Below are 20,158 nucleotides of genomic sequence, written 5' to 3'. Positions count from 1 at the left end.
ACGTCGACAGATGTCGCCAGTGTCGGCGTTATCTATCCGTTCCCCGTTCTCAGCGTTCAAGTCCAAAATTAGTAAATAAAGATGGTGGCAGCGCGTGAGCCGTGTGCCGTATCGTCACGCGAAAAATGTCTGGTAAAATGAAGTGGAAACGGAGAAGGTTCGCGATCTCTCAGAAAAATTCGAACGTTATCGAGACTTAGTGATCGGGGTCGACCTTAGAGACAATAATAACAGTGTAAATAGTGCTTTTTCCCCCCCTGTATTTTTCCCGGGAGCGGATAGCAGCCGCAAAAAGAGGATAATTTGGCTCCAGAGTTCACTGTAAGGTACAAATTCTCGCTATTTTTAGACACTAGCAGAGTGTCGATTCTCATTCAGAGCGTCCGTTCGTTCCATCGGCGAGTACGTGTCTCGGGAACGTACGTCTACCCTTTAATAAAAGAACGTTACCGAAGCGTCGTCCGATTTTCTTTCGTGGGCGTTTTCGATTACTTAATAATGCGCGAAGAACGTCTCGTCCGTCGCCTTTTAAATCTGTCGGCATTGTCGTCGAACGCAACGCCGACCAACAATTTTTTTTCCCATCCGGTATCCACGGCTATGCCGCCCGAGACAATTAACGGATGTTACGAAAAATCCCTTCGAAATATCAGAATGCTATTTTCGTCGATAGGAACCTACATACCGTGGTATGCGTTTCAGTTGCATACGATGCACCAATACGTGCACGCAAACTGACACACATCTCATTTAACCTAATTGATAGTACAATTGTTCAAACGATCGAACGCGTTTTACGAACCTGCCGATTGTTACCAGCAACTATGTACTTGTACATACATTTCCTTGGCCTTCCACCTCGTAGTACGCATATTTGCTTCGTTGCCTCGATTTTATCGTCAATATTTACATCGAGTTTCACTACCCTCGTTTCCCTCGAGAAAATTAATGCGTAAATATTTAGAGTCGTTTTACTCGCTTAATAAATAATCGACACCAATTGCGTTTCCATGTCTATTACATACGTAAAACGACCGTAAAGTCCAACGCTTTCTTTAAGATTGTTTTTATCGTATAACTTTAAGGTCCGTTTACGCTTTGACTCCCGTGCAATTTGTTTGCCCTTTTTCTTCGTAATCGCGTTCAACGTAATACCGAAATAACAGAAATGTCCGAATAGTCACGAACGAAACTCACCGAGCGTAGTCTATTAATTCATCGTGACTCAAACTTTTGTCGCGAGAAATCACGGATCCCCGCGTACAATCACCCGCATCGAACGTACAGAAGTTCATTCATACACGCAACGCGGGTTGCGCGGAGAAATAATAAAGGTTTTAATAATAACACGTGAATCATGAGATACCATACAAGCTACCGGATGACGTCACGTTCGAACGACATCCTTCGGTACGATAAACACTCGACGCATCGACGGACACTTTGAAAAAAATAATACTTTCGCGTCGCTTTCGTCGTCTTTTTCTCGAACAAAAAACCAAGGAACGGCGACAGAAAAAGCAGCTTGTTACGTATACATAGTAACTTGTTCCTACATAAAGTATACGTAAACGGAAACGCAAGCAAATTGTTCGGATTACAGGCAAATAAAAAAGGTACAAAAGAAAGGGTGTTTTCAGGCAATGACCCATTATAATTGTCCCCCAAAGTACACGATTTTTCGCGATCTCAAAGCAGAAATTTGAAGCGCAGAGAGGTTAGGTTGTTCGTGTCTCGGAATTACGCGGATACGTCAATCGTAGTTTGTGGTCCGCTTCCTCCTCTCATAACCAGAACGACAGAAGAATTCGGCGAAAAAGAAACGTCGACGCTCCTCTCGGTGCATTCGCGAACTTACGATTAATAAGACACGTTCAAACGACGCGACCGTTTCGATCGTGCTTTTATTTCCAATTGGCTAGTTGAATTTATCCCGCGTTCTTTCAGACTTCGCGTTGACAGTAGTATTTTCGACCCTGTCTAAAAATAGCACCTGGTAAAAATTATCGCGACCTGGCTACTACGTTCCTGAGAGCATTTGCATCTAAATTGTTTAGCGACGCAAACACCGTCTTCTAAACAACAAATTAAGTTTAGACATTGTCAACAAATAAAGTTGTGGCGACCGAATTCTTTATTTATTATTACTTTCTTAACGACAATAAAGTTATTAATTATTTACGCGTTGTAGATAATATTCCCATTGGCGGATTTTTGTAAGGAGGAATCGATCGATGGTAAATCGGTGGCGACTCGGTCGCGGGGTCTCGGCCGAGAGTAAAAAGGCGATGAATTTAGCGGGACAGAAACGCGCGAGGAAATGGAAGTCATTAGGACATCAGCCCTGAAGCCCGTTCTGCCCACGCGACGGGTCTACGCGCCCGCTAAAAATATCGAAACGCACCGATCGAGTATCGAGAGCGAGACCGAGAGCTAGAGTCGGAACGAGAGCGAGAGCGAGACGCCGAGGCCAGACCGTGTGCGCACGTGTTCCGCTCTTTTGCCTCGGTTATCCTGCCAATCGGCATCGCGATGACAAAAACGATCGTGAAATCCTCGCTGCTTTCGCCTTTCGACTTTCTCCTCGCTCACGTTCGATTAGACTCGGATTTCGCCTGCTAACCTTGCGACCAACCATCTTCCGAACCGGCGTTTCTTTTCGAAAATTCTTGAGAAATGTTAAGCGAGGATTTACGATAAATGAATCTTAAGTTGACATTATTTCATTTGTATTGTTTACTTTTGTCTCTGTATTTCACCGAAAACGGGACAGACGTGGTCTCGTCTAGGGATAACATTCCTTTCGCGCGTGCCCCCTCTCGCGGAAAAGAAACGAGATTGCGAGGGATTCGCTTTCTCCGCGGGAAATGGCATCGAGCAAGGTCGCCGCGAGTGCTGGGAAAGGAACGTTTCGTGGCTCCCATCATCGATATTCCGTTCGAGATCTCTCTTTAGGATATATTCTAAATTCTATAGTTTTTTTTTTATTGTTCTCCGTTATCTCTATCTCCTTCCAAGAGACGGGGTGGAGAGAGAGAGTGAGAGCGAGGGAGATCGCGGAAAAGTTGTCGCGTGCCAAAGACAGGATCGGTGCTCGACTCGCCGGTCGTTTCTCGTCGAGTCGAACGACTGGCGCGCTCGAGGCTAGGCAGAAAGTCGCCTCTGGAAGCCAAAACGAACAACCAATCCGTTATCCATATTGCGAGGCATTAATAGCCACCTCTGACTAGCTATCGTCTCGCCGTACACCCTCAACACCATGATACATCGCGTTCGTTCCGTTAGGATTATTTCTTTCCCTGAACCCTCGGACCAACACGATGTCACGCGCCAAAACGATATTCTTTATCCACTTCCACACGCTTTCGAAGCTTATTCGGTAGGTGGAGCTGTCGCTAATATAAGTAATACATTGACAGAGGTCGCTGTAACTTTGGACGTCTCCGCTGGCATAAACGATCGTCCAGCGGTTTCTGTAGATAATCAAGTGCGTTATACCGATATATTTTCCTCGTTGCATCATTGCGTAAATCTTGGGCAAGTTGACAATACGTATAACAGTAAAGTTCGATATCGGTATCGTCTCGCTGTCGGATATTTCCACGTAATTGTTGCAAAACCGTGTAAACTTTGTTTTGAAAGCGACGATAGAGGGCGGGGGGGTGAAGCACGGAGGAACGAGAGATCGTGGAACGCGTTGGTTCAATTCGGATCGGTACCGAGTTTCATCGGGCATCGCGTCGAGGTGGCGAACGAGCGAGGCGAGGCGCGACGCTGCGTGGCGTCTCGGCACCCAAAATAAACTCACCACGTTTCTGTCTCTCTGTCTCTCCTTCTTCGTCGGACCGCGAGAGCCCCAATAACCATACCCCGTGGAGTCGTCACTGTTATCCCCGATCGCTGGTACGGGGACATATGCCCGAGTTCAAATCCAGCGAACGAACCTTGCACTTTCGAGGCCGACCGGCCACCTTCCGAAAAAAAAAAACGATCACACCGCGGTGAGCCACCGCTGAACTTATCCGTCTCCCGTTCCCTGCTATTTCCTTCCCACGCTTTAACCTCTTTGCGATCCATCGCGGGCCATCTGCATTTTCGCCTTCCTTCCTTCCTCCGTTCGCCTCTCCACCAATACATACTTTGAATTCGTTCCAACGCGCGTCCATTTTAACACGCGACGGTCGGCTCGTTACCGGCCCTACAGCATTTTTATTCGAACAACAACGCGCCCTTGATAGATCTCGCACAGAATGTTGTTCGTGCGTCGGTTATTTCGTCGCCTTGCTCGACCAAACGTCGAGCACAGTTTCTTGACATTTCTGGGTTTTAGACCGGGCGCTACGATCGCGATTACGATTGTTACAATTAAGAACATACTTACGGTTGATCAGTGTATAAGGTAAAGAATAGGAAGGTTAGGTTGTACGAGTTGATAGTTACAGCTAGACGTTCTGTTTTCAGATAAAACTAAGGAAACATGGTTGTCGGGGAGGCGAGCATACACAATATAATGGGAGGCATGGAGAGCACGGGCGGGGTGCGTCTTCACAATCACAAACGGAAATTGAAGCAGAGGTACGTCGGGCAGGCGAAGATCGAATGACGCGCGAGGAGGGGAGAAGGAAAAAGTATTTCGAGAGTTCCGTCCCGATGATCGGTCGGGAACTGCTCCCGACAAGCGCCAAGATCATCGGTCACGAATCTCGAGATTGGCACGTTTGCTAAATACTTGGCGGAACGTAAATAACAACGCGGCAGTATTATTTGTACGCGGGCCAATCCGAGTAGAATAACTCGACAAATTATGTAGGCTCGAGCCACATCCCTCGTCCATCACTCCCCGTTTACTTTGTTTCGTCCAGGTTCGACATCATCAAGAAGCTCGGTCAAGGTACTTACGGGAAAGTTCAGTTAGGCATAAACAAGGAGACCGGTCAAGAGGTGGCGATTAAGACGATTAAAAAATGTAAAATAGAAACGGAGGCAGATCTGATTAGGATACGAAGGGAAATACAAATAATGTCGAGCGTACAGCATCCGAACATTATCCACATCTACGAAGGTAGAGATAGAACGTAACGAAGGAGAGAGAAGGGGCTAGGCTTCTTTGGTCGGCTGGTCCGTTGACCCTTTGTTCAACGAAACACGCGGACACGCTCTTTTCACGCGGCTTTTTCTTTTCAGTGTTCGAAAACCGGGAGAAAATGGTGCTGGTGATGGAGTACGCGGCCGGCGGCGAGCTCTACGATTACTTGAGCGAGAGAAAAGTACTGACGGAGCACGAGGCTCGTAGGATATTCCGGCAGATAGCCACCGCGGTCTTTTACTGTCACAAGCACAAAATATGCCACAGGGACTTGAAGCTCGAGAACATTCTCCTCGATCAAGCGGGGAACGCGAAAATCGCGGACTTTGGCCTCTCGAACGTGTTCGACGAGCAGAGGCTGTTGAACACGTTCTGCGGCAGTCCGTTGTACGCCAGCCCGGAGATCGTCAAGGGTACTCCTTATCACGGACCCGAGGTCGACTGTTGGAGCCTGGGCGTCCTACTTTACACGTTGGTTTACGGTGCCATGCCCTTCGACGGGTCTAACTTTAAGCGTCTAGTCAAACAGATCTCGCAATCTGCTTACTTCGAGCCGAAAAAGCCATCGCGTAAGTTTCGACGACCTTTGCTTTTGCTTCTTTGCATCCGCGTTAACGTTGAATCTCGTTGCAGCCGCGTCGCCTCTGATAAAAGATATGCTGACGGTGTGCCCCGGGAAACGAGCGGACGTCGAGAGGATTTGCACCCATTGGTGGGTGAACGAGGGCTACGAACAGAATTGTCTCGATATCGCGGAGGAACTGGCAGCTCAAACACCCGTCAGGTTGGACCTTCTGCTCTCTTTGGTGCCTCCGTCCGCCAGCGCGGAGAAGCTCGTCGTGGGCGACCAACAAGCGGCCGGGGACGTCGCGAATAACGTGTCTTCCGAAACACTGGTGCCCACCAGGTGCCATTCTGTAGGTAGCCTGATGGAATTGGATCAGAACAATTCCGACAGGAGGATAAGGGAGTTGTTGGAAGAGGAGCCGAGGTCCGGGACGACCGGGGACGCCAAAAGGAAACTGGAGACGACGCCATCGATGGACGAGACGGCTGCAGCTGGCGTGAAACGGAAAGAACGATCGAGAAGGAAAGAGAGAACGGACGAGAGAGAACCCAGAGCTTACAGATCCGTTTCCAGGTAGTCATTTTTCATTGAAGGGGATTAGGTGCACGTGTTACGAAATACCCCCTTTGTAGACTAAGTACAGAACACGTTGCATCGTTTGTATATAAAATTCTGTATACTTCATTAGGCATCACTCAGCACCGATCCCAAATTCGATCACGGAGGAGGCCATGGAAGTAGATCCTGTTGTAATCGTTCCTGCTAGCAACACCATAGACATGAATAAAGTAGAATCGGCAGCTTGCTTGGAGCTAATAAAGGAGTGCAACGAAAGGTCACCGAGTAAGGAGCGGAGCAAGACGCCGGTGATGACTCGGGGACAGGACGAGTCTTCCGTGGAAAAGATTAAGAAGGAGGAGCGCGTCGAAGAAGGTTTACAGGAGGAACGCGCGAAACCGTTGACGGAGAACGCAGCGACGGCGACGACGACCGTCGAGAAGCTGGCGAACGACGCTCCGAAGTTCGAAGCGGTCAGCAAAGCAGATAGTCGCGAGAGCGAACCGTATGCCAGTGAGGAGACGATCAACTTGGAAGCGACTCAGCGAGAATTTAAGAAACTGAAGGAGAAGGCGCTCTCCCTCGACTCGGAACTCTCCAGCGAGACTCGAGACGTTCCCGCGAGGACGTACGAGAGGAGGCGGTCGAAGATATTCGAGACCGCGGAGAAGTTCAATCAAATGGCGTCGAACGTCGAGAGCGAGAAGCCAAAGAAGATCTTTATCCCCGGGGTGAACGTGGGTGGAGCGAAACGGGTGTTCGAGAGGAAGGCGAGTCTCTCTTCCATCGCCACTCCACCGCCTACGAAGCCCAGCGCGTCCAAGATCATCCTGGATGTACCAACGGACAGGAACGAGAAACCTGGTGACAAAGCAAAGCAGACTCGGAACGAGGATGAGAAGAAGAGAGACGAGGCGAAGAAACGAGCAGTGGATATAATAACCGGGGCGATAGGAAAGCCTCCTGTCCAGAAGAGGGTGAACGGATCGCCGCCAATTTCTCCGCCGAGTCACGAAACGAAGAAGCTTCCCTTAAAGATACCGGTTGGGGCGAACGATTTCCGAACGGCTACCGTCTCCTGTTCCACGCCAGTCGAAACTAGCTTCCCGTTCGACAGCAAATCGGTCGAGGCGCGCAAACAGTCGACGGTGAGCGAACGAGGAGCTGTACGCTTTCAGATCTTTTGACATCGTCAACAATGGGAAATTACTTTTTCAGGTCTCCGACGAGGATGAGAACTACGACGACGATTCGCAACCGGAGGAGCCAAAGAGGTCCAGCAAAATGGAGATAACTCTGAAGAGCGCGACGCTGCCCAGATCGCGAAAGACGAGCAAGGCGGAGATCTGTTTGTCGAGCGCCAAGTCGGTCGAACCTGTTACGTTCAGGTCAGAGGTGGAGGCGAAGATCGACGCGTTTCAGCCGCAGAAGCTGCGAACGCAAAGGTCGGAGATAGCGTTCCCTGTCGCGGCCGCGGTACCACAGACGAATCGTAGCGCTAGTTTGGAACCGGATACAAGATGGAAGAACACTCCACCGAAGGAGAGAATAATACCGATTCAGGTGGGTGAAAACGTGGTTCTCAGCTCGAAGAGTCGCGATCCCCGACGATCGCTGATACGTCCTTGGGATTACAGATGGAGGGAGAGAATCAGGAATCGCAACATTCGTCGACGCCACCGCCACCGCCGCCGGCGAAACCACCGATGCCTCAGAGACTGGTTTCCCAACGATCCGGCTCGTTGTCCCGTCAGTCGACCGCCGACTCGGACACTGATAGCGCTCTGGGCTCGACGGTTGGCCCGGAACCGATCAGAAAGAGTCCCAGAGAGTACATAATCCCTATCGCCGTGGAGGGCGGTGGATACGTTACGCCCCGTTCGGGTAGCGTAGAGCCAGAGAGCAAAACGAGCACACCAAGTACAGCGAACGCGCCAAGGTCGAGGTTTACCAGGCCTCGAAGAATGAGCTCCTTCCTGTCGGACGCCAGCGAAGACGAATCTCCGTTCTCTACGTTGCACAGGTACTTAGAGCAATATCATTGAACGAAACACCTGATCATCCCCCATTCTGTATCTTTGATTGTACTTTCAGGGACAGCGAGGATCTTCTGCAAAGACACATGCATCGACTGAGAAGCTCCCGGCCGTCGAGACAGCCGCCGGAGCACGCGGACAGCTTGTCATCCGGCGAGGACGACGACGACGACGGTTTCGAATTGCTCACCGCTGAAAACCTCTTCTCCACGCTGCTATCCAGAGTGCGTAGCTTAACGCAGAGGCTGAACGTCGACGACAACCGAACCACCGGTTTCCCAAGTTCTCGTTTGTTCGGGAGATTAGGTTCCAACTCGTCCCAAGCCTTCTGGGGCCTTAACAAACCTTTATCGAGGTAAGCTCGTCGAAGCCGTCCCGCTAGAAATGAACGTTTCAATCCAATGACAACGGTTCGCCGCTTGTTTGTGCAAGCTACCAGACATGCGTCGAAACAAGGACCGTGACTACGTGAGTCCAATTGTTACAACAACTGTAGAACAATAATAGTGTATGCCGATTATTTTAGAAGGTAGTGCAAAAGATATCACGAGTAATATTTCGAATTTGTCGGCTCGTGTACCGCGCGTCCTCGACGTTGGAAACGCAATTGGACACACACACATATTCGAAGCGAGAATTTCACTGCACCCGGGCATGCTCGAACCTACCAACTTTGAGATCTACTCTGTTCGATGGACATAGAAACGTAAGGTCCTTCGATGAGACCCGATAGATCCGGTGCTCTGTTGTTTTATTTTCATGCACGCGTTCCGTACGTCGAGAAACCGTGTTCCGTGCGCGTACGAGCTTCGTTTAAACGCAATTCGTTTCCCTGGGATTGTACAAGTGACGGCAGTTTTATTTGTTTTGCGAGCGCAGGCGATTGACGGAGTCACAATTCAGGCATTCGCTCAGCCGCGAGGGCGACGTGTTCTCGAAAAAAGATAACGTCAACTCGTCGAACCCTGGGACACCGGACAGCCCGGGATCGCACGGCAACTCGTCGAGAGAAACCGTCTTCGATATCGGCAGCAACACATTACCAAGAGGTAAGAGAGTGTTCGTATGATTGTTGTAAAAATTCACCACGAGAATCGTGTCAAAACTGCAAAACGAATCGTCGATATCCAGTGGAAGTTGACCCTATGCGACCTCTATCGTCCAGAACTTTAAACACCGAGCAAAAGTCTAGAATTCGATCGACTGGCGCGGGAACGCAAAGGGTCGATGCTCGTAATTCGATCCAGTGGCAAAATTTTCTTGCAACTTTGCCGATTCTTTGATCATTATAATACGTATCGATCAGCAGACGAATCCACGAAAGAGATATCTTTGACGTTGTATACGTATACTCGATCAACGAGCGCGTCTTTGCAGAAGCTACGATTATTCTTTGGCGGCCTAGCGACGTGATTTTATACGATTCGAAGCACAGAACTCGACGAGCCGAGCTTCTGCCAAGTCGCGACACGACGATCGCTGCTTGTTCATTTTGTCACTGGTTTAATAAATCGCAAGCCACGCGAGAAAATGCTGGATGGTATTCGATTATGCATTTCCTAGTACCTAGCTAGCTGTTGTCGAGTCGTTGATAGACAGAGCACATCTTTTTTTTTTACTTTTTACCGATTCGCCTCTCGTCTCTTAGTTTATTCGATCTTTCTCTGTCATTCTCCTACTCTCCTCGGCCGTTCCGTTCTTCGCCCAGTCCTGCCAACCTACTTCCGCCTATCTCCCACCTCCAACAAGTTAATTTACCGATTTTTTTATTGCCTGACGATGTTTTTTGCAACTTTGTATACTAACCCCCAGGTAGAACGAATACAATAGACGGTTCATGTTTGGCACAGGTGGGTAAACGTTCCAAACGAGAACGAACATCGCGAGAAATCTATTTTTATCGCGTGTCCGTCGGTATCCTCGACATTTCTTCACAAACGAACGCTAGAAACAATGTATAATAATTTTTTTTTTTTTCTCGACCGGGGAGCACCGTTTTCTTTAAAGCGCATGTTTGCACGATAAGAGTACCTGTACTTACCTGTTCTTCGACGATCGTCAAAGTTAACTCTCGAGAAGCATCGATCGCGACACGGATCACGTATCGATTAAAATTACTTAACAGACGTAACTCACACTTTGCCCGACATAGAACCTCACGTAATACGCAGTAGTAGCAAGTTGCAATGTTGTTGTTGATTTCTATGTATATTATCCTATTAACACGATAAGCAGCCGTAATTCATATATTTTCTTCTCTGATTCTAATTGAGCGTACACTAAAGTTTAGAGCATGATCTGCACGCGTATCCATGTACAACACGAATATACACGAGGAATTTCGGTTCTATACTATCCAAGACAGAATATCCATCTTTGATTAAAAAAATATTTCATGCATTCACTTTTCACGTCTATCGTCGACTCTTCAATCAGCGATCAAAGGAATAATTTGTTTGTCACCGCCGATCGATAGTTGAGAGACTATATTTTCGACCGTTCTCGATCCGCGATCGCGATTTATCAGAGTTTTACAGCTCGATCGGTCGTTGTTTGTCCAAATAAAGTTTCTATCGGCTGGATTACTTTTCTGTGGCCAGATTTCGCTTAATCGAGTGCATCGACGAACTTCCTTAGCGGTCAACAGAGTGGTGGGGGCGCTGAGGTAGTTCGTCGTTGCCAGTGTCGCCGTGGATGCGCTCGGTAATGCCAAATCCGGCCACATTGTCGTCGATTGTTTGTTGAGGCCGGTCTACGAGGTATCTGCGCGAAGATCAATTGGATTGGATCGATTCAGCAGAGCTATTTGAGAAGGAAAAACGATTATCGAAAATATATTCTACAATAATCGCGGTGTAAACATACATATACGTGTAACTGACGGTCTTTTCTGACGGTTGTTGCAGCGACCGTGCGAGTGACTCTACGTAGGCGGGCAGACGGTAATCCCCAGTAGAAAAACCAAGTTAGGTACTATGCTACACTTTCTATCCAGCGGACAAAAAACGACATTGTCGGGGTTGCTCGATGGGATTCGGGCGATTATTCACCGACACACGATGTCGTTAATTCGTTTATCGCGACACACTCGATCACGGATGAAATAACACTAGACTTCCGACCACGCGATTGGCCGATCGTTAATTTTCAACGTTTCTTTCTTTCTTTCCATAATAGACCATGGCCGATACATATTGTATATATTTAGCGATCGAACGATTATTCTACGAGATCGTAATCTCTCTAAGTTTTCAAAGGGTTTTAAATAGTACGGATAGCTCGCGTAATATTTAAATTAACGATCGACCAAGTTTTCTATACACACACACACACAGACACTGTCCAACGTTCCAGCAGACGTATCTTGTATGTAAAACCGTTCGAACACGTTGTTCCGGCGATCGTTTGAGAAACATGCCAAAGAGGAAGAGAATTTTAAAAATAGTGAAACGTGCAACGTTGATAACCTTCGTTTCCACGAGGTAGAGCAAAGCGACATCTTGCGACAGGCAAATGCTGTACGACTCTGCGCTTCCAGTATGATACATAGTTTATTACTTTCGAATTTTTCGGTTTGTATCCTTTCCTTCGGACACGTTTTATCGACGATCGTCGGTCACGGGTAATAATAACGAGAATTGCGATAATACTCGCAGGAATCATACTGGACCCGTTATCGATCGAGGCGAGACTCGTCGGAGGATATTAGCAATTGTTGTCGAGTTTTTCAGCAAAATACTAAATTCGTTGCATAAGAGAAAGATGTTTACACTTGTTGACGGAGAGGTATTTCGAGGAATCGTATATATACTATGAATACAAGGACGAAGAGGAGCTAACCCTTGTTTGAGATGGCTGATATTTGTTGTGTTTTTAAGAGTTTAAATAACAGCGTTTTATTACTTCGCATTGTCTTCGGCATGCTTTGATAATGCTACTATATTGTATTTAATATTGTACACTGCATTACTTTCGACTTGAGTTTACACAGATACGATGCGTTGCGATCTATACATCCGGGACGATATGTAATTCGTTTCGATGTTGTGCAACCATGAGGGCCAACTTTGCCAATCGTCTCGACGACGAAAATTAATATCGAAAGTAGGAAGATGGTTAGATTTTTTGAAACAGTCGGAAGGAGCATGCATTTTTACAGTTTTCTTAACTCACGATTTATGGATCGTCGAGTCGATCGGTAAAGCGGAGCCCTCGCGCAACGCAAATACCGTTCTTATTTGTTGAAATCCGTTAAAGATCTATAACAACTTCTCCTACGTATACATTATAGTAAATCTCTTTTCGCTGCATGTAATCTTTGGACGAGTGTGCGGAATGTACGCTCGATAACTTGTTACACTAATATACGCGAACACGCGTCTACTTGTATATACGTATGTATGTGTGTATGCGTGTATGTATGCGTGCCTGTATGTATGTACGAGCCGTTGACTCTTTTTCGATGTACACTTTTTAAAAAGGGCCGTCGATGTACCAAAAGAAATTATTGCTTCTGACAAAAGGAGAACGCAAGACCTTCGGGGCCAACTGTTTTAACAGACTCTTGCACGCTTGGTGGATTTAATTCTCCTGTTTAAAAACAATATAATATCGTAAGACACTCGATAGGTTTTTTAGTAAAGTTTAAGCTTACATATGAGGAGCAAATCTACCAGGGTGCAAAGTTCTCTCAAAATCGGTGTCCCAAAGGCGTTGCGTTTCCTTTTGCGAGTCGACAAGTGCCGTGCATTATATTCGTGCTCGAGAAACGTTAAATAGCAACGTGTCCAAGGAAACATTTTTACCATAGGATCGTGCCACGCCAAATACGACATTTTTTACAGCGACATTTTCATTTTGATTAAAGTTTGAGTATCTTCTAGTCGACGAAAAAAAGTGTCTGTTTGATTTTATATTGTTAAACGATTTACATGAGCCGTAGACGTGGAACGTTTTTTTAAAGGCAACGATACGGTTCGCGATCGATTATTTCGTTTGTAAGAGTTCGATGGTCGGGGTTAAAAATCGACGATATTGGAAAGAACCGAGCACCCGGAGTCGTCTTCCAAGCAGCCGCGATTAGAATCGAGAAAAGATTCCGGAAACTTGTTATTTATCGCTGGTGAATTACGTCGGTTTTTATAATGGAATCAAAGAGTGATAATTGTATAAAGACGCCTTGGTAGCTGTAATCGATGATCGATAGTAGAACACGAGCATCGGTTAAACCAAAAAAAAAACTATGTACGCGAATGGTTAACAGAGGGTACACGATGGCTCGAGAGACAGCCCTGGGCAAACATTTCTTTCATCGGTTAAATATATATATATATACATATATAATATATATTTATTAATTTTTCGAGAAATTTTATATAAGAAAAGCAACACTTTCGATGTACGTAGCAATAAAGGAGTGTAAATACCGAGCAAAACGAGAGTATTATGTCCGCTTGCATTACGTAACAACGAAAATCCAATCTCTGTTCCCCCCAGTCTGGCCTCTCGCCTTCCGCCATGGTCCAAACCGACTCTAGCCTCCATTCGAGCGCCTGTAACTCCTCTGTAGAATGTCGCGTAGACGTTATCCTCGCTCTTTTTCCAGATAAAATAGACGAGAAAGACGTAAAAGCGGAGCCAAGTTATGTTAGGAAAGAAAGGCAGCGGGATTCGGTGGAGCAAAGCTTCACGCCCAGCCTGGCCAGACGGCTGAGCAAAACGTTCATCGAGCAAACCAGACAGCAACCATTGTATCGTCGTTCGATCAGCAGGGAGACAACTGGAAACTACCTGGAGGGATCAGAGATCGGTGATCGTTCCGAGTCCAGCGTCTCCGATCAGACCGAGTACAAGGATCGATCATCGGAAAGAACCATTCGCAGGACCAACAGCCTTCTGGGGCCCACGAATAGAGAGGAACGTCGTCTCTTGGACGACGAGGACGAAGAAGACGACGAGGAGGAGGAGAGCAATGGACACGAGTCGTCTTCGTCGTCCGCGTTCCCCAGACATCCAAGAACCGCCACGAAGAAGCCTCGAAGAGAGAAGTTTCGCTCCTACGGAACGGACAAGATCCAAGAGGAGACGATCTTGCCCCAAGACGCGTTCCCCTCGTGGAAGATCGACACTGAGAACCCGGTCACCGACAACGGGTCCACCTCCGAGTGCACGTCCGCGTCAGTTTGTAATTCCAACACCAATCTGCTGGATGGGACGTCGAGCGTGTCGGCCAAGTCGTACGAGACCTCTCCGACCGAGTCCTCCTCGAACGTGGTGGACTACAGGTCGGTCTACGGCAAGTCAGACCTCTCGAGGAACTTCGAGAACCGGTTGCTGGCCGCGGAGAACCTGATCAAGGAGTCCAAGCTGAAGAACCTGGGTCCCAGCAAGTTCGATCCGAATTTGACTACCAGCTACAGAGATACGGACAAGTGCGAGAAGCAGTCGTTGATCTCGATGAGCGACGCGGCGAAACGACGCAGTTGTATCCCCAGTTTGAGACTGAGATCAGGCTCGTTGAGCAGGGAGCCAACCTTGGGCGAGGATCGACGGAAATCGGTGGCGAACGCGCAGGATATCCTAGCTGCGCGACCTGCTGCCTCGGAGAAGTCGATACTGAGCAAGCTGCTGAAGGCTGCGTCCGGGAGTAAGGAGAGTAATGGCTCCAGAGACAAGGAGAAACCGCAGAAGTCGAAGCAACATCGGATATCGCGGTTCCTGCGACCTGACTTCTTCGACACGCCCAGGGAGGAGAGTCAGTACGCCAAGGAGAAGGAGGCGCAGAAGGCGGCGGAGAACGAACGCAGGAAATCGCGATTCATCAGAAAGAAAACGGAGAGCAAGGCTTCTGATAGCGAGGTCGAGCATAGAGAGAAGGAATCCAAGGTGGAGGAGACGCGAAACAGCTTCTTGCACTCGTTGGAGAAGAAGCTGGAGAAGCTGAGATCGAACGAAGAGCCTCCTACGACGACCAAACCAGCGACGCAGGCCAACGGGGAATCCCTGCGCGAGCACTCTGCGCCTCCCACTGCGGAGACTGGGTCCGTGGAGGCTGGAACTGCTAAGAAGACTGTTAGCGCGGACGATTTGACGGGGAAGAAGAAGAAGAAGGCGGAACAGGGCTCCAGGAACAGAGTGTCGTCGGTGCTGGGACTGTTCAAGACCACGGACGCTAAGCAGCCGGAACGAGGGCAAAATGCGATCCTCAGCAGGCTGAAGAGAAGTCCTCCCAAGCGCACGAAACCCGTAGATGCGGCGGCGGTTAACTGTAGCGAAGAAGCGCCATCTACCAGCAGGATACCGACCAAGCTTGAGTCCAAGCCGCTAAAGAAACTCGGGGAGAGCAACGCGAAGCGATCTCCGCCCAAGGAGAAACTACCGATCCTCAAGGAGAGAAAAGCTTCCAGCGAGAAGGAGACCAAAATGGCGGTGGATGCCAACGGGGGGAAACCACCCGAGGAACCGTCCTCGGAGGGATCCGTCGAGAAGAAAGTCGACGAGGAATCCGTGGACAAGAAGGTGCTAAAGGCGAAGAAGAGTCCCACGAAGAAAGTCACGAAACCAAAGGAGACCTCGGAGAACAGCGACACCAACGCCGTGAAGAAGAAGAAGATCGTTACGAGAACGGTGAAGAAGGTCGCGAAGAAGTCGTCCGACAGCTCCGAGAGTAAAACAGAGGAGAAAGAGAAACCTACGAACCTGAAGAGAACGAGTCCCGAGCGAGTCGCGAACAACGCCAAAGCGAAAGAGAAGGTCGAGGAAGTGGAGCAGCAAAAGGCCAAGCCCGCGATCGTTGGGCGTAAAACATCACCGAGGAAAGAGACGACAACCGTCGAGACGAAGAACGGTCAGGAATCGCAACGGGCGAACAGGAGCAACCTGAAGCTAGATCTGTCCAAGATACCCCAACACTCGTTCAGGAATTCGACCGCGACGAGGAAGGATTCGCCGCGATCCGACTCCCTCGAGTCTCCTAAAACTACGGACAAGTTGATGGACTGTTTGTCGAAGGTGACGCACCGCGCCAACATCGCCGGGAACAAGATCGTCATCGAGAAACCGCTGCGCGCCAAGGACGTCGCGGAGCTGAAGCGAGAGGTGACCGAATGCGCTCGAATGATCGAGAGTCGTGCAGCAACGCCCGCAGCGCCCTCTGCGCCCGCCCCGGACATCGTAAAAAGTCGGAAAGAGTCGCCCATCGACTACGCGAGCGAGCCATTCTCCCCTGCCGACGAGGCCGAGAGCTTCGACTCCTGGTCGATCAGTTCCGCCGAGTTGAACCACGCGAGACCCGACCTGCACTCGCCTACATCTCCCACGCAGTCTCTGCTCGCCAGATCCGACAACTCCGAGTCGGTGATAGACCGGATCCGTCGACGGAGCTTCTATTCGAGGTTCAACGACAGACGAAGGCCGTCGTTGACAGCGCCACCACCCGGTTTGGGTCTGCCAACCGGCACCGGGGCGCTGCCGCGCAAGTACAGCTTCACCGGGCACCGTGATCGCAGCAAATATGGAACAGGAACCGGATACGGTCTCGCGTTGGTGCCCAAGAGCAGACGCGTGGACAGAAGTTACAGTTTGTTGGCTGACGACACCGTCCTTGGACGCAACAGGTACTCCTCCCTGGACAGACCGAGGTACAACGACGCGATCGCCTCCTCGCCGTACATCTCCGATCCCACCGAGCACCTAGCCCCCCTTTCCTCCTCCTACGATCCTCTGAGAAGGTACCTCCGATCGCCGAGCTTCGATCTCTCCGCTTCCAGGACCAGATACCATAGCGCCGACTTCGGGATGGACGCCGCCCTCGATGGCCACCCCACCATGACCACCACCGGTCTAGGCTCCTCCACGTTGCCGAGAAAATACCCGAGCAACTTGTCCGAGTCGAAGACCGCCGAGTACTACGAGGAACTGTTGGCCCCCACCAGCTCGGAATACTTACCGATCAGGAGACCCTCCCCCGTTTCTATCGACTATCTGTCCAACAGGTGCGAGAACGGTTACTACAACGGAACCTCCGAGCTACGATCGAGCAAGCGCAACCCTTACAAGGAAAACGCGACCAGCGCGGACTTTGTCGATCGGGACGACTACCGATCCACGGAACCAAGAAGGTACAACACGGTTTCGAAATCCATTGATCAACGATCGCATCTTTACCAATTGATACCCGTTTCACATCGTCTCGATACCATCAACGACAATACTCTAACGCCATTTATTTTTCAGGAGTAGGAGCAACAGCGACGCCACCGTAGAGTCTGCACAGCCCGCCACCTGTACCACCGATCGCAGTTAATTTCATCGGGAAGCAAAAGCTGAATCCAAGTACTTGCTTCGAACCACGATACTGCCACCATCCAACGATCGATCGAATTTGTCGATTTAATCGCAATCGCCGCCGTAAACTTTACCAAAGATTTTCTACTAGGACTAGTTTCATCGACGACAGTTGCACGATGGACGAATGGCCTAAACGACCCGTATTTACCGCATACTAGCTCTTCTATCGACTGCCATACGTTTTCGTTCCAACAACGAAATCGCGTTCGTTTTGGCGAAAAAACCCAGTATCCAAGGTTTTTCGATAAGCTGAAAAAACACGCGATTCCGATTGTCGTTGTTGTTTTTTCTCTCTTTCGTTCTTTTTTTTTTTTATCGTGGCTACTATTATCACTATTATTACTATTATTATTATTACTACTATTACCGCCCATACTATATATTATAGAAGAGTGTGTTTTGCAAAAGTAGAGAGGAGAATTATTCCCCGTGGAGAGACACGATTATTCGTAGCTACATGTATTGTTCGACGTACACGTCTAATCTCCGTGCACGCATACATCCGTATGGGTGCAGTTGCGAGCCATCGTTAGCGATGGGATTTCAAGCACTTCGAATCGATTCGAGTGTCTTTCGAAACTTTCAACTCTCTAAAGTCTTGCATCTATAATATTTAAGGTCTCGATATATATTGGAGAGCGTTAAGGATTCCAACAACAGTTATGTAACAGTAGAATTTTTTCTCCAAATTTACTGATACGATAATACATAAAACAAAAATCAACAACGACAAATGTGTATCGGAGGCGCTTCGTTTGTCGAAAAAAAATGCCTGGCATTACCCGATTTTGTAATTTACATTTACTTCTACCTCGAACTGTAATTAAAACTCTTAACGCTTACAAATGTATCTAGACCGTCGCCACTAGAGTCGTAAGCTTCGAATCGTACTCGAATCGATTCGAATTCTTCCAATCGTTAAGAACTTGGGACCGTTTGAGAGCTGAGATTCGAAGAGCTTGTCGCTAGCCGTCGTACGCGCGTACTCGATTCGTTTCTTCTCGTTTACAACCGCGAAACGTGCAAACGAACGTTGGCTCCAGTATTTATAGAAATATAAGTAGAGATATTGGCAGCTCGCGTCTAACGATCGATCGTCATCGTTGAAACGGGTTTGCACATTTTCGCCGATTTGTTTTTTCAAATTGTGCTCGAATCGTTCCGCGTTTGCACGAACTGTTTCTTCGTCGTGGCGATTATAGTTCGGAATGGGGTTTAGACAGTGGAAGAATGAATTCCGTCTCGACGTCTCGTTGCAACAATGTCCTGCGTTTCCCAACAGACTCTCGTCAGTTTTAATCGGAATTGTGGAAGCCTCTGACTGATCGGCTACGGTTTTCCGCTTGTTATGTATGCGTTTTCTATTCATATACGTATTTTAAAATAAACATTATCGGTACTTGAAGAATCTAGTTTCTATTCTCGAATACATAACACATTAGAATACGTGAGTGTCGTTCATCTTAAATCTGAACACGTTTGGAAATTTAAATATACAAAGTGTTCGAACAACCCTGGGAAAAATTTTAATGGTAGATTCTGGAGGCCAAAATAAGACGAACATCAAAAATACCAATTTGTTCATTGAGGCTTCGTTAAAAAGTTATTAACGTTTAAAGTTCCGCCTGTAGAACGGCAACCTGCGAACAGCTGCGCACGCGCGATAATGATTCTCACTCAGAAAACTGTAAGTAGAGTTTCTCGTGTCGAGTGCGCATTCAGCTGTGCGCAGGCTGCCTATCTACAGGCGCAACTTTAATCGTTAATAACTTTGTAACGAAACCTCGATCGACAAATTGGTATTCTTGATTTTCGTCTTATTTCGTCCTCCAGAATCCCCCATTAAAATTTTTCCCAGGGTTGACCGAACACCCTGTAGATTCTATTAAAATTTTAAACGATCAACCACGTCGATATTGTTTCTTCCAGCGGTACGTTTTCTAGTTGCATCGGTTAATATTCATTTGTCTGCGCGTTATTTCCAACAACATCGACGAAGGTTTCGAAAACAGGTTCAAAATTTAGCACCGGGTACAACGCCACTGTCCGAATCATGAATCCCATGAAATTACGATTCTACACCGAGAGATTCGAGAAAGAAAACAAGTACCTACAGTTGCAAGAGAAATTCGTGGCCATACCGCGAACGAACGCATTAACCAGCAAATTTTACGCGAAACACGACGTGATCCCAGCGTCCGAGGTTCGACAGGAGTACGTCGACTTGATTACGAAGCGATTTATCTCGATCCCAAAGGATATTTACTCGTTCAGACCACCGACGGTCAACATGGAGTACGATCAATTAATAAATTAGCTGTGAGACTTGATCGACGATCAGTTACTCGAACCAAATTAATCTTTCGTAGATACGGCTGGTTCACGGAACCATTGATACCTAGAACAACGGATTCGAGGCTATCGTTTCCCAGAAAAAGAATAGACTTTATCGCGAACGAGCTTCAGATTCGTCACGTTCAGAGAGGCCTGCCGGTCGAAAAGTTTACCGGAATACCGTTCATAGTTTAAGAGCTTTCAAACGGAAATTCCATCTGAAAAAAA

At 48.1% G+C, this 20,158-nt stretch overlaps 2 protein-coding genes across 4 annotated transcripts; both read left to right on the top strand.

The window, feature by feature from the left end:
* The first annotated feature begins 77 nt into the window (after nucleotides 1-77).
* On the top strand, nucleotides 78-18,610 carry LOC122395545 (microtubule-associated protein futsch). Of its 3 annotated transcripts, none has more exons than XM_043393200.1 (13): nucleotides 78-321; nucleotides 4,462-4,575; nucleotides 4,863-5,062; nucleotides 5,185-5,655; nucleotides 5,720-6,227; nucleotides 6,343-7,360; nucleotides 7,431-7,775; nucleotides 7,850-8,235; nucleotides 8,307-8,603; nucleotides 8,681-8,716; nucleotides 9,128-9,297; nucleotides 13,854-17,367; nucleotides 17,483-18,610. In XM_043393200.1, exons 2-13 carry the CDS (start codon nucleotides 4,478-4,480, stop codon nucleotides 17,550-17,552), a joined length of 7,113 nt encoding a protein of 2,370 aa, XP_043249135.1. In that variant the 5' UTR covers nucleotides 78-321; nucleotides 4,462-4,477; the 3' UTR covers nucleotides 17,553-18,610. The 3 variants fall into 3 exon arrangements, with proteins under 3 accessions (XP_043249135.1, XP_043249134.1, XP_043249136.1); XM_043393199.1 differs by having other exon boundaries at nucleotides 78-326; XM_043393201.1 differs by lacking the exon at nucleotides 78-321 and adding an exon at nucleotides 4,207-4,399.
* Nucleotides 18,611-19,466: 856 nt separating this feature from the next.
* Nucleotides 19,467-20,125, top strand: LOC122395848. Its single transcript, XM_043393745.1, has 2 exons — nucleotides 19,467-19,891; nucleotides 19,966-20,125. Exons 1-2 carry the CDS (start codon nucleotides 19,650-19,652, stop codon nucleotides 20,123-20,125), a joined length of 402 nt encoding a protein of 133 aa, XP_043249680.1. The 5' UTR covers nucleotides 19,467-19,649.
* Nucleotides 20,126-20,158: the final 33 nt, after the last annotated feature.

This window comes from Colletes gigas, unplaced genomic scaffold (assembly GCF_013123115.1).
Source record: "Colletes gigas isolate AHSC1104 unplaced genomic scaffold, ASM1312311v1 Colletes_gigas_Sc00006, whole genome shotgun sequence".
Classification (NCBI taxonomy): Eukaryota; Metazoa; Arthropoda; class Insecta; order Hymenoptera; family Colletidae; genus Colletes; species Colletes gigas.
Note: the sequence above shows the minus strand (reverse complement) of the source record. Positions and strands in the feature narration are given on the sequence as shown.